A 14,915-nucleotide genomic window follows, 5' to 3' on the forward strand; every position below is an offset into this window, starting at 1 on the left:
TGGATGGATGAGAACCTCATGCTCACCCTATTTGGCCAGCTCTGTACAGGCACACACAGAAGCAGCACCTGATAGCCATAGGACAGATGAAGGAATGCATAACCCAAGACAGAACTAAATCCAACGTCAGATTTCATTTTAATTAACCTGACACCACAATTTAGATTTTAAAGGAAAAAGTTTTATTAATCATGGATTTTATGACTTTGTAATTCAATGGGTAACTTACATTGTACCTTGGGATTGCCCTTTCTGGAGCTGTACATGCTACGTTTACTCCTGAAAAAGTTAGCAAGCATTTGGGAGAAATGTTATGGATTGATGAAAATCACAGAAATACTTCAAGCCTCTTACTGTGTTTATCCAACCTACCACCAGCCCTTTATGTCTGCATTTTATGTAGTTTGAACTATGGTTGTACACGGCAAAATCATTGAGTTTTAGCTAACTGAGCTGGGCATCACGACTTGTGTTGGCTTTGGGAACGTGGGAGGTTGGATGTTCATATTGCTTCGCCTTTTGCCCCTTCTAGGTCCCCAAATCAGCTGTCGCACACCTCACCCAGATCCAGCACCTAGCAGTTCTGAATGGCCAGTGTTCCTAACGAGCAAGGAAAATGGAAACTGGACCCACTGAACCTACCTGATAGGAATCGGGTACATGGTTATCCAATCCTACTTTCACAGCTTTGATTTCTCTTTCTCAAAGCAATGACTGATATGAGAGGGTGGTGCAGAGCAGCAGGGCTGGGAAGACATTTGGGGACACTCACGGTACTCTCAGAGCCAAGGCTCCTTGAAGGCCCTGGCCCAGTTCTTGGCCACATGGGGGATGTGGGTGGCCCCCCTCCCCCATTATTGGTTCAGGCACTGGAAATGTCACGGTTAACCAAAGGCATATCTCACTGTACATTGTTCCCTTTGAGAAGAAGAAGTGATTGAAGGTGAAGAAAGAGGGAGGAAGGAGAAGAAAGTGGAGAAAGATGGGGTGGAATGGGGAGGGAGAGAGAAAAAGAAAGATGATTAAAAAATGTTTATAGGGCAAATTCCACCCATGCCCGTGTGAACAAATTAATGCACCAAGCAAAACATAAAATATCACCAAGCTGCAAGAGCCATTACAGATAATATTAAAGACAACAGTTGACTTGCTATTAGAATTCACCCCAAGGCTGTATTTACCTGGACTGCTCAAGGGGCTAGCCCTGTCCCCCAGGGTTGGCACGGGATGGTACTGGTGGTTCTTTGAGCCTGGGTACATCCAGTGGTACCTGCCAATTTCCATTTCAGCTCTGCTGTTCACTGCCAATTTCAGGTGGCAAAGAGTCAGTGTCTCTATCTCCAGCAAAGATTCTGTATCAGCATTTTTATTTATTCTTTACCATAGAAAGGAAATGGGGAGTTTAAAAAATATGCTATTGAAATGCAACCCTTCAGTACCAGCATGATCCATTGAGAATGTCCTCCGTTTCTAAATTGAAGTTTATGTAAATCACCAAAATGATCTTTATTTTCTACATCTCCCCCCACCCCAACCATATCCTGCTTCTTAAAATGCTCATTTGGGGAAGATACTATTTATAGTGAAAATTTGGCTTCTCACAATAATATTTTTCTTTCTGTTTCCTTTTCAGACCAACAGAGCACTAACAGAGCACTATAATTATTGCCAGCTGCACTAGCAAAGGTGAACGCAGGCTCCCTCTCTGTAAGGGTACCCAGCTCTAGTCCAGAAAACCTGGCAAACAACCCAATGGTCTGCTGAATCTTGGATGAAATACTTGTCCTCCCATTGACGTCTGCAGTATTGTCTGTCACCTTATCTTAAACTCAGAACGTCAGAGTCTAGAATGTTCTGGATTAAATCCTGTTCCAATTTTCTCTCATGTGCTGTACAGAAAGGGCTACTGGTCTTGGGCTCGAACCACTGCTTAATTACACACATGGTGACAGCTGGCACTCCCTGAGGACTCAGGTCTCTACCTGGTAATATGATACAATATTTCCCACTTCTTAGGGGATTGCAAAGAAAAATACCTACCAATTTGCCTGGCACAGAGTAGGCTTCTCATAAAAGTTAGTTGAATTACAATCTTGAAATCTCAAAGAGATCATAAGGTCGCTATGGCCAGTTTATCTCCGAGAATCCCATAAAACCTAATAAGGGGTTACATCCTCTGGGGCACCACAAATATTTAAGGATTAAAAAAAAAGATTGCCATTGATGTGGGTAATGATTCCATCAGAAGATCAGGTCGTAATGCACCATCTGGCAGCTCAGGTCTCTGAGGAGAAGAACCTACTAAAGCCACAGTGTGAGGCAAGTAAAACCTCACAAAGCCTTTATAAAATCCCAACTCCACTCTCCACAATCTCTGAAAACTTGTAAGGTATTTCAGGTTTGGAAGCAGAAACATGCTTTTCTAGAGTGTTTCAGAAAAAATCTTTTTGACTTCAAGGTAAGGTATACATAACTTATTTAAAACCAGGGTAGGGAGGTGCAGAAAAGATGCTGGGATAAGATCAGAACTGCACAATGAAACTATTTTTGTGGTCAATAATGATGACAGCTAAAATTTATGGAGTGCTTACGATGTACTATGCACTGCACTCAGCATGCGGTACCTATTACATCTGTCACAACCACCCTCTGAAATAGGTACTATTATTATTCCATTTTTACAAGGGAACAACCTGAGGGCAAGGAGAAGGTAATAATCACTTGCCCAAGATCTTTCAGCCAGGAGGTAGAGAAGCCTGAATGTGAACCTTAGCAATTTCACTCAAGAGGGCACACTTTGGAAACCACCATACATCCTACTGTGACCTCTGCGTGCATGGCAATTTTCTACTCTTTTGCTGAGGCAACAGCCCAACAAGAGTTTTTCTGAGGTGCATTTGCAGTTGAGTTGTGCTTCTGTGTCTCCTAAAGAAACGGTCCAGGTCCTAAGCTACTGATGTTATCTCAGGCTTCTTAAAATTTCTTAACTTTCAGCCTTCCTTAGATTGAGATTTTTGTGGGCTGGGTGTGGTGGCTCACACCTGTAATCCCAGCACTTTGGGAAGCCAAGGCGGGCGGATCCCTTGAGGTCAGGAGTTCAAAACCAGCCTGGCCAACATGGCGAAACTCTGTCTCTACTAAAAATAATAAAAAAATAAAAATAAAAAAAATTGGCCAGGTGTGGTGGCTCATGCCTGTAATTCCAACACTTTGAGAGGTCGAGGCAGCCAGATCACCTGAGGTGAGGAGTTTGATACCAGCCTGGCCAACATGGTGAAACCCTGTCTCTACTAAAAATACAAAAATTAGCTGGGCATAGTGGCACACACTTGTAGTCCCAGCTACCCGGGAGGCTGAGGCAGAAGAATTGCTTGAACCCAGAAGATGGAGGTTGCAGTGAGTTGAGATCGCGCCACTGCATTCCAGCCTGGGCAAAAAAAAAAGAAAAAAGAAAAAAGAGTAAAACTCTGTCTCAGGAAAAAAAAAAATTAGCCAGGCGTGGTGGCATATGCCTATAGTCCCAGCTACTCTGGAGGCTGAGGCAGGAGAATCACTTAAACCTGGGAGGTGGAGGTTGCAGTGAGCTGAGATCATGCCACTGCACTCCAGCCTGGGTGACAGGGTGAGTGAGACTCTATCTCAAAAAAAGAAAAAGAAAAAAAAAAAAAAAAAAAAACAGATTTAGATTTTTGCTTTACTGTTCAGGAGATTCTCTCTCAGAAATAGGTGTTGCTACATTCTCTGAAGGCAAGAAAACCCAGTGGGGCTGACAGAAAAAAAAACAGAAGGTCAAGGCACTTCATGGTATGATCTGATTTCCTCTTGGTAAAGGGGCTGTGAGCCCTCCACATAGACCCCTAAGCAAGACGATTCTAAGTAGCTCTATCACTTTTGATCTGGAAATTTTTATCCTTTTAAAAAATTTGTCTCTACATAGTCAGCACACAGGTGCCCAATAAACACTGGCTGAATAAATATTTGGTTGGAAGGAAGGGAGCACCCTGGGACCCTGTGGACCAGAAATGGACCTCTAAATCCCCCACCATGCTGACTTTTACCCAAGCCAGGCCATGAAATTCAGGGTATCTCTGCAGAAGATTCATCCATGCTCTGTGCCCATCTCCTCATATGGATGGGGTAAGTCTCCAGGTGTTCGGGCAAGCAGGCACAGGCTGCCGGGCAATGACAATGAAAAACCATGGACTGCTCAATGTAAACGTGTTTTCTGAGAAAAACATGGCAGCCATGCCTAAGACCCTTAATTCAGGATTAAAAAAAAAAAAAAGAATAGATCCAGAAGACACACCGATGGGATAGGCAACTGGATGGATGTGTTCCAAATCCCCTGGACTTACACTTCTGGAGGGGCCTTTTTACAACAGTAAATCTTTAGATATGAAAGAAAAGAAAAATCACTTCTATTTTATATTTTTGAGCCAAATTTAAATAAAGGCATTAAATATAAAGTTATTTATAAAATTTTAAAAAACACACTATACATTTTAATCCCAAGGACAGGATCCCAACACCTAAAAGGCAGTCACAGGATTCCAAGAGGATGCCTTGGCTCAAAAGGTCTTTTAAAATGTCTTGATTCTGGGCACCTGGCAAGAAATGGGAACATGGTTTATGCCCTACAGAGGGAAAACTGCAAAGTGTTCCCCCTAAGAGAGTAGAAGATAGAGATGAGGTGACCAGTGGTGGCTTATGAAGACAGACACAGCTGTGAGTGGTCATTGCCAAAGGTGGACATGAAACAAGGGGAAATTGCAAAAAGGAAAGCAAAACAATGCCTTGTTCATTTTTCCCCATTTACTTATTTAATGTAATTTAGTGAGAAGGCTGAACAAATGAACTTCAGACTGTCATGCTTCTTAGCACCGAGGAAATTATCACCGGAAGCAACTAAGTGACAAACACTGAGCTTCCAAGAAAGACCATATTCACTGAGCAAGGTCTTTCAAAGCTATATTTGTTATCCTTCATTTTTAGCTATTATTTAAAATATTAAGGAATGCCATAACTGCTATAAATATAGTAAAGGTTGGTAAATTATAGCCATCTGTTTTTATTTATAAGGTTTTATTGGAACACAGTTGCACCCATTTGTTTACATACTATCTAGGGCTGCTTTCATGCTATAGTGGCAGATTTGAACAGTTACAACAGACACTGAGTGGTCTGCAGCACCTAAAATATTTACTATCTGACCTTTACAGAAAAAGTGTGTTGACCCTTGATTTTAAATACAGCATAGTAAGGCTTGGCTGCATAAAGCAGTTAATGCAATTAATAAAATCAGCTTATCAAATAGGAAATTATTGTATTTTCTCTTACACACTCTTTGACGAGAAATATCACTCAGCTGGCTAAGGATCAAAATTCTCCTCTATGGCATTTTGTCTGCTATTTAGTCTGCCACCAATCAGCAAAATTATTATTAAAACCAAGATTATACTACCCCTAATGGTCCCTGTGATGACTTAGCACCCTTGTACTCCTGTAACGTGAGCTGAAGGGACAGAGGAAGAATGACATTTCAAAGCAGAACACTTTTTTTTTTTTTGAGATGGAGTCTTGCTCTGTCACCCAGGCTGGAGTGCAGTGGCACTATCTCGGCTCACTGCAACCTCCGCCTCCCGGGTTCACACCATTCTCCTGCCTCAGCCTCCTGAGTAGCTGGGATTACAGGCACACGCCACCACGCCCGGCTAATTTTGTTTTTGTATTTTTAGTAGAGACAGGGTTTCATCGTGTTAGCCAGGATGGTCTCGATCTCTTGACCTCTTGATCCGCCCGCCTCGGCCTCCCAAAGTGGTGGGATTACAGGCATGAGCCACCACACCCGGCAGAGAACACCATTAAATGAATAAATGAATGAACAACAAAGCACATTTGTGAAACTGGGATTGTAACCTCCCTCTCTTAAAAACAGTCAGTGTGGTCACTTTCTTCCTCCATTCCATGGCCATCCCTACTCCTGGCCAACTATCTCCCATGTATGTACATTTGGTCCAAAGGAGAAAAAAGCAAGAGTGTCTTTGTAACAATCCAATCCATCACAGTCACAGAGAGGGGAAGTTTAAGTCATGGGGACACTGGTTATTTTGCATGTTCTCAGATACATCAAGACTAAGTCACTTTATTAAGATCATTTAGTCTAAATTGACCCTGTACTTCCAAATAACAGAGAAATGTGATCTTGAAAATCATAATAATCTTAATTCAGGGTTTACACTCAATTTCAGGGAAGGCAAATCTAAATTTCCAGAAATGGCCCAGAATTCTTTTTCTAACGAAATAGCAAGGCCAAGTCTTGAAAAAAATCCTAATGGAATTAATAATGTAAAAGTAGAAGACGTACCAAATGGCTCGTTGAGATCTTTTCCACATTTAAGTGTTCGAAAAAAAAAAAAAAAAAATCAAAGGAAGCTGTATCATACCTACCACATATGTTCCGCACCATCTGGCCAGCCACTTTTCTCTACAGCCTATTCCCCAGACACCAACTCTTCAGATGTCCACCTTGGCAAATTCTTACAGATAATAACTGCATCTAAAACTTCCTCTGTACCATATTTATATAGCCAAGTTAGAAAATGTCAATACAAATTTCAAAATGCAATAATTCGCAGATCATTAGGAATAGTGTAACGTGTGTTATGTGGCCCTTTGGGTTTTTAATCATACAAGTCGTATATTCTAGAGGAGTGCTTTTCTTCCTAAATGAAAAATGAGAGCCAAAAGTGCATACATTTTGCTAAATTAAAAAAAAAACATAAGAAATTGTATCTATTTGATCAAAAAGATTAAAATGGACGTATTAATTTTTTAAGGAAGTCAATAATTTAAATTCATTTCTTACTCTGACTATATCCTGTAATTTATTCTAAATTACACATTGTTTCCCATTCACTATATTTTTCTTCCTGTGTGGTTAGGAATTTAATTTGATGCCTGTAATTTATTTCAGCAATGATTCATAGGAAGTTAACTAACCTGACTATAATTGTTTCAGTAGAATTCAATTACCTACACATAATGAAAATAATTTTCATAACAGACAGATTTTTCCCCCATAATAGAGCATACAAAGTTGTTATGATTCAATTGTTTTTCTACTCAGTGATTACCCACTCTCAGCAATTTCAGATGCATTTATTTTCACAAATGAAATGACAACAATACTCCACTGAAATCAATGGAAACCGACTCTCCATCTTTTTATTATTGGGTTCCATGATCTATTTCTTTTGATTCTGTCTATTCATTTCCTCTTATTCCATGTCAGTGAATCTGCTTACTGAATCTTCACACTTTAATGCTTTTAATTTAAAAACTGTCATTTGTAATAATTTGGCATTTCTTACATCCATCTAAGAAAATCTGCTTGCTTTCCTTAAAATTCCCTAAATACCTACTAAATACTTCTTGTGAATTTTGGTATCTGGTAGCATTCTGTGATAAAAACTATGAGACTGAAAAAACACAAATGCTTTCCTTTTTTAAGGACATGGATTTTGTCTAAAGTAGAAACAAAGTCATTCTGATTTAGTTTAAAGAAAGAGCTCTCTTTGTAGGAGTTAGTGAATCACAATAGCTGGGTTGTGTTGTCCTGCTGAAACTCCCAGGAAAGATCCCAACTAGAAAAGCAAGGTCAATTTATAAAGCTAAGTTTAATTTACATTCTTAGTTCTTAATAGACACTGCAATAATTATCCAAAGATATTAATTCACATGCTATTGGGTATTAGCCATTGGGCAATAATGCCCCAAATTAAGAGACAGGCATCGCTCCATCACCAACCACTGAAAACAGATGGCAAAGGAGAAACACAGGAAAAAAAATATATACGTGCATAAAAAACTCTGTGTAAACTGACAAAATTTACAGGATTAAATTTAAGAATAAAATCCTTTGCTGAAAGGCTTAAAACATAAAAAACAGATCCACCAGCTCAAGAATTATATAATACATTCTATAAATAATTATGTCAAGTTTTAAAATGTTAATTTCAATGGAAAAATAATTTTTTAATAAACTTAAAATTAAATCTGAAGGAATACTGATGTGACAATCACGCAGAAACATCTGTGGCTATCATTTTATCCTATGTGTACTTTAATGATGATGGGTGAGCAAAGTGGGAAACTACAAAGTGTCTTGTGTGGGCTTTGATTTTGTGTAGCCAGCATATGAACTTGTTCATCTAAATGCAGATTAGATAAGCCACCCTCCAGATCAACAATTATGGTGGGTCACATAACAATCACATCCCCTCTTGCTGTAGATCAGGAAAAACAAATTCCCTGGCTTGTATTGGTATTCAAGCATGTACCGTACATGTCACACTAGCTTCTGGTAGTGTGATATTTTTGAATTATTTAACAAGCAGCTAGTGTTTATACATTTAGGTAATTTTTAAAGTTCCTTCAGAAATTATCTTTTGCTTCTAATTTTGTCTCTAAAATCACAACTAATGACTTTTCAGATACAGGTTGTCAGGGATGTACTAGCAACCTGTAGATCTGTTATTAAATAAGATTTAATTGACATAAAATAATAGCAGTCCATAAGAATAAGTGATAAGCTACACAGTTGTGTAGTAATGATTTAATATTGGTTATATGACCTTTGCTTCCTTTCAGAGAGAAATTTTAAAAAGGGATTTTTTTGCAAAGACCAAAACGGTTTTATCTGCCATGGTTGAATACCACGCTAATAAAAATTAAAAGTATGTACTAAGTAAAATCATAATTTTAGGATAAAATTGTGGAAGACTATAAACCGTGATAGGCTTCCTTGGGACAATGCTATTACATTATCATACCCCGACAACATGCAATCAACTTAGTCTCCAGTCATCATGGAAAAAACTTTGATCTCACTTCTTCATCTTGATAAATATTCCCAAGAGCTTCTCTTATAGCTATTTGGCCATTGATGAAGATTTTTTTTTTTTAAAGACACACAAGAAAATACAGGCTGGGTTTTTGGTGGGGAGGTGTAGGTTTGATACGAGGATTGAACTAAACAAACGATTTTAAAATTAAGGTGCTATTAATGCCATTGAATCGTATACTTAAAATGGTAAATTTTATGTTATGTGTCTTGTGTGATACCTAAAAAAATAAATTTAAAAAGTAAAATTGCTCTGTTTAGGATAAAATATTATTGTGTACCAATGAAATTTTATATAAAAACAAGCAGTCTTTACCCCAGCATACTGTGAAGCTGAAGTACAAGTAATTGCCGTTTTTGTAGGTTTAAAATGGTTGACTATCAGCAATTTCACATGGTTCAGCCTATATCTTTATAAATAAAACGAAGTTTTGTCCCCGTACTGGAGAATTACTCTTTAGTGACTATCAGTGGACGCAAGGGTTGTGAGAAATAACCTTAGCATGATGGCTTTTTATATTAGAGCCACTGCGGTTATAGAATATGTTTTTGTGCATTTATGACAGTCTATGACTTTGAGTGAGGGAGATAAATTACAATGCAGTGAGATCCATTAACCTAACAGTGGCTGAGCTGATTCTATGGGACATCAAACTTGAAATCAGTCATTATTTAGAAAAAAAGAGATTAATTTTCATTCCTACTTTCTGCCATTTTCTTACTGCAAAAACACTTTATTCCTCCAAAAAGCCATTCTGTATATGAAAATTGTGGTACGTTCTAAGATTCCCTTTAAGAAATAGGACCTTTATCAATTTTCTTCCCCCCAGTCTCCAAGTCATAATTAGCAGAAGATCCCCCGCCCTGCCTTTCCATCAGCACTGGGTGACAGAGCTGATGTCCCCTCTATGAAGCTCCAACTGTAAATGATTATTACAAGTCGTAGTCAGGGCCTGATACAGGAAAGAGCAATCATATTAGAATAAGAAAATTAGAGAATGCCCAAATCACTACAGCATTAGCGGAACCAAAGCAGAATTAACATGCATGCCCCTCCAGTTCCTCCTCAGCATTAGCAGAAAACTACACATTCCATGTTCCTGGAATATAACATGCAGGACACAGGACCTAAGTTATGATTAATTATATTAATAAAAAAAGACAGTTTCCCCAATGCATCTGCCCAAGGTGACAAACTATAGACATCTCTCTATGAAATATCACGTCGGTAGAAAGATTTGGAACAGGAATGGATTGAAGAAAGGCTGCTCTATTAATTTAACATCAGCCCACAGGAAAAAAATCAACCCTGAAAGCAAGACCATGCCATAGGGATTGTCTCAGAGCCATTTTAAAAGAGAGACAAAACCCAGCTAACCCTTTTTAAGCACCCCCCAGTGAAAAGCTTTAAACAGGCTATTGTCAGAGCGCTGGGTACCTTTTCTCTCTTGGCTTTGTTCAGTATTTTCCTCGGCTGCAGTTTCCATGGCTGGCTTCATACCATCCACCAAAAATGCTTTTCCCCCTGTTCCCCCCAACACACACTTGTTTTTCCTCCTCTTCCTTTTCTTTTGGACTCCCCTCCGTCTCTTATTTACACCCGTCTGATTGAGAGGCTCTGTTCTTCACTACAGTAGATTACAGTCCCTTCCAAGATGCAAAAGTCTTGTCAGCGTCAATTTCGCTCTGCCTACTGGTCCATAAAGACAGCTGCCAAGGGGCAGGCAGCCATACGTCACCGAGGATCCCAGTTAGAAAACAGCCATTCGGCGCCCAGTGGTGCCTACAGTCTCAATGCGGCTCCGGTAGGAGTTGGGGGTGGGGGGGTGGGGGAGAAGGACCTGCTCCCCACCGGGCTCTTCCTCCTTGCTCTCTTTCTTAAGATCTCAATCTCGATCTCTCTCTTTCTCCCCACCTCGTTTCTTCTAGCCAAGTACACCCAATGAATGCTAATTAATTCTCCCAGGAAAAAATAGATTTGTGACATCAGAGGAGGGGATGTGAAGGAGAAAGAAAAGAGCCCCTTCCCACCACGTGACTTTGTTGGTCCACAGCAATATATGTCGTCTCTAAAGAGAATGCATGTCTTTGCATAGGCATGACACTTTCTTTCCTGTGTGGCCCCTTTATGATATATCAATTTATTTCATTTACCCCTCGACCCTGGCAAAGCATATTCAAAGGACGTGCCCATAGTCTCTATTTACTTTCTTAAATATTTGTCTTTCATACAATTTCTAGATAAGTACATTGCTTTTTAAAAATATAAATTAAAGAGGGGGAGAAAAATACATTAGAGGGAAGAAAACTCAAACATGGATTTAACGATAGCAATGTAGCAATTTGTTATTAGAACACACTCCCTTGTCGATAGTTAATATGTATGATAGTAAGAGAAAATCAAGCCTAATTTGTAAAAAGGCACCCTTCCTTATTTAAAAATAAGCATAACATGTTCACAAGTATATCTGGCTGACATTTTGGTAGTTTCTTGGAATGAAAATCAAAATAGTTTTTTAATCGGATATGGTTATTTCTATATGGAGTTTTACTCATTAGAATTCCTCATTCCAAATCAAAGGGGTGTTTTCAAGAGCTCTCTAAATATTCAACATAAAGGCTAGTATACCAATAATGATTTGCCTTCTTGCATACCCAGATACCATGAGGCCAACATTCTCAACCCATACCAACATATAAGCCTTTATCATGATTATGAGCCATATGTTTCCAAGCATCACTAATTTCTGCACTATTTTTTATGCATTTGGCTGGCCAACTGGCCTTCGCCGTCCCTATAAAAAATTAGAGAGACTCAAGTCAAATACAGGGATGACCATTGATAGGATTCCCAGATCATGAATAGTCTGCTAGTTGGTTGGGCTTAACACTTATCTTGGAAGCAAACATAAAGACAAGTTGGAGACCACCCTCTCCTAAAATCACTCTCCTAAGTTTTGATGGTTTCTTGCTCAACTCCTTGAAAAAAAAGTATAAGGTACTGAATCAAAATCTTCTAAAAACCTGATCTTTTAATACCTTGGTTTTAGATAATCCCTCAAACCTTCTTACATTTAATACTTCTAGATGTGTTAAAACCAGTTTAGCTTGTTTCAACATTTAATTTTACATCTTGCTTTTCCCTTTACCATTGTCTTAGAAGACCACGCCCACAATCAAATACGTATTCCCTCAAATTAAGGCCCCAGCCAATTTTATTGTCTCCTGGTCAGGGGATTGAGAAGTTTGGCAGCCTAAAACCACAGACTTTAGAAAAAAGATTCATTTGTGATATAATTATTTCCATGAGAAAACCCTATGGTGTGTCCTGATAGGACAGTCTCAGACATTTTTTGCAAAGACTACTTAGGTCCGTTCAAATATAGAAAGGTGGCAAGTGTTGGTATGTAACAGGCTTGTTTTCCCAGCAGTTCAAATGAGAATTAAAACCAAAACAAAATTCAATTTAGCACAAAAGAGGACACTGTGGTTAGCTGTTATTGGTTTTTAAAGTGTCCAGCAAAATCATTTGATTATAGAACCAGCAGATCCTAATAATTTTTTGGCTGTTGCTTAAGAATATTATTTTAATAGTGATGCTGGTGAAAAGGCAAAATATGAAAGACATTCTTAATTTAAGAACAACTCTAGTTCTATATCATTGAGATCAAAACCATTAGACAAAATATTCACACATCCTCCAGTTGATACCTGCATCTACTTTCTGCCTGAAAAACTACATGTAAATGAACAATTCATCACTTTTGCCTTACTCACAACTTCATCATTTTCTTTTCACTAGGATAATGTATTACAATTCTAGAAATTACCATTATATCACTTTATAACAGCCTCAAGATCTCACTGATGTTTATGATAAACCATTTGAAAAACAACAATTGTCAAGAGGAAGAGAGAAGAGTATTGCTTATTACATTTCTGAGATATGCATCCATTTTTGGCCAGAAAAGTTCTATATGTAGAATGAGTAGGATGGAAAATGTCTTCCAGAGCTGAAAATATTTCTTTGAGCCCCATGCTCTAAGGCAGTCTGGTTGAAGGTAAGAACACTTCTGAAAGCCAAAACAGGAATACAAAATACTGAACAAAACAGATGTATTAGAATGAACATACGAAATTGCTGCTATTAACCAAGAAGAACAGCAGTTTCATGTGGTTTGACTTCTATGTTTGTAAGTCTTCTGTATAATTGCAGCCAGCTCAGTAAACACGCATGAAATAACCTCCCTAGTGCCAACATCTACAAGCAGCACAGACATGCACAAGTGACGATGCCTGTCTCCAGGTAACCCACGGCTAATGGGACACAGAAAACTCTTCTCAAACAGGGTGCTCCTGCCTGCTACAAGCACTATGGTATCACAACAAAGAAAATGGATGGAGGGGGAAGAGAATTTGAAAAAAGCTTTGCAGAGTTGAGCTGGCTATTGCAGTAATGCTTAGAAACCTGCTGGGTAGGGTAGGGTAGGGTAGGGAAGGGAAAGGTAGGAAAGAGGAAGGGAAAGGTAGGAAAGAGGAACGGAAAGAGCTCTAGGAAAAATTGAAGGGCATATGAGAGGAAAAAGAGGGTACTGTCAAAGGGTCAGGAAGTGATTTTTCTGACAGAGGGACTGATGGGAGATGGCTGAGCCAGTAGGTTGGGAACCAGGTAGGTTGAACACCTTGCTAGCCCTGGAGGCAGTAGGTAGAGATAGAAGGGTCAAGAGCAGAGATGATCGTGCTTTACAAAGGTCACTCTACTGGTAATGTGGAAGACAGGGTGGGTGGGGTATGATGAGACTAGAGGCTGGCAAACTAGTCAGGAGTCTCCTGAAACAGTACAAGCAAGAGACAGTGTGAACCTGAACTATGGCACGGGGAGGAAGTGAGGACCCAGATGTCACTGGATTGGATTGGTATGAGTAGGGGTGGAGGAGGATTTCAAGGGGAGGCTAGAGTTTCTAGCTTGGGTGAGTGAGGAGATGGTCATGCTGGGAACCAATACGGGGAACCAAAGAGAAGGAAGAAGTTTGGTAGGGGAGATTATCAAGCGTGGTTGAAGGTGCTCTTAGGACATCCTGCAGGGACTAAGAGGCATTCAGGAATATGGCTCCAGAGGAGAGGGGCTGGCCAGAGAGCAGCATCCGGGAGTCTTCAGTGTGGAGGCAGCCCTGGGAGTACAAGAAGCCCAGTTCTGCTCAAATGCCATCTTCTCAGGGGACTCTCCCTGACTCTTGTCTAAAATAGCAGCCCTGACATTCCTGGTCCCCTTAATCTGGATTTGAGTTTCATCATAGCTTTAACCACGACTCAACACTGTTATTCACTTATTTGCTCATTACTTCCCATCCTCCTAGAATACAGGCTCCTTAAAGGCAGAAATTGTTGTCTTATTCTCCACTGTATTACCAGCTCTTGGAACACTTCTGGGCACACAGTGGGTCCTCAACAAAATCTATTTTAAATGAATGTTAAACAACCAGGGAGAGATACAGATTTCAAGTATGCCAAGATTAGAGCTTAGGGTACACTACCTTTTAAATGTAAAGGTAAAGAAAAAACTTTAAAAAGAGGGTAAAAGAAACAAAGAAGGACAAATTAGAAAACGAGGGAAATAAGACCAAAGTGGAATCATGAAATTCGAGAAAGCTTCTGTGAAGGGCATCAAGTTAACAGTGTAAAATAGTGTCAAATACCATAAAAGGAGGAAAAAGGATGAGGACTGGCAAGCAGAAAGGAGTTTTACCACCAAATAGCCTTTGGAACGTCTGTGAGAAGGCTGAATGATGGGGAAGGATACAACACTTCCCAGTCTCTTTCATGATCACCCTCAAAATAGGAGCCCAGTTGACATGTTAAACTCATACATAGGGCTTTGGCTGATGTCTGTACATCTTGGCCCTGTTTTTAACCTGGCAAGATCATATTGGATTTTTCTTCTGTGATCTATTACATTAATGATCTTCCCAGATTTGTTCTGTTTCCAAGTATAGTAAATATGCTTTGTGTGTCT

The 14,915-nt window shown here is 39.4% G+C and overlaps 1 protein-coding gene across 7 annotated transcripts in view; it reads right to left on the reverse strand.

Moving 5' to 3' along the window:
- GPM6B (glycoprotein M6B) overlaps positions 1 to 14,915 on the reverse strand; it is a 167,510-nt gene that overhangs the window by 35,274 nt on the left and 117,321 nt on the right. The window contains exons 1-2 of one of the 7 annotated variants that reach the window (XM_055268767.2): positions 10,341 to 10,793; positions 1,182 to 1,301 (exon numbers count right to left, since the gene is read on the reverse strand). The exons of 2 other annotated variants lie outside the window; for them this stretch is intronic. In XM_055268767.2, the coding sequence (XP_055124742.1) occupies positions 1,182 to 1,301; positions 10,341 to 10,401 (181 nt within the window). In that variant the 5' untranslated portion in view covers positions 10,402 to 10,793. Of the gene's footprint in view, positions 1 to 1,181; positions 1,302 to 10,340; positions 10,794 to 14,915 lie in introns of those variants that run through there. 4 more of the 7 variants (XM_055268765.2, XM_055268766.2, XM_055268772.2 and 1 more) reach the window with 4 other exon arrangements.

The sequence above is a fragment of the Symphalangus syndactylus genome, chromosome X (genome assembly GCF_028878055.3).
Source record: "Symphalangus syndactylus isolate Jambi chromosome X, NHGRI_mSymSyn1-v2.1_pri, whole genome shotgun sequence".
Taxonomy (NCBI): domain Eukaryota; kingdom Metazoa; phylum Chordata; class Mammalia; order Primates; family Hylobatidae; genus Symphalangus; species Symphalangus syndactylus.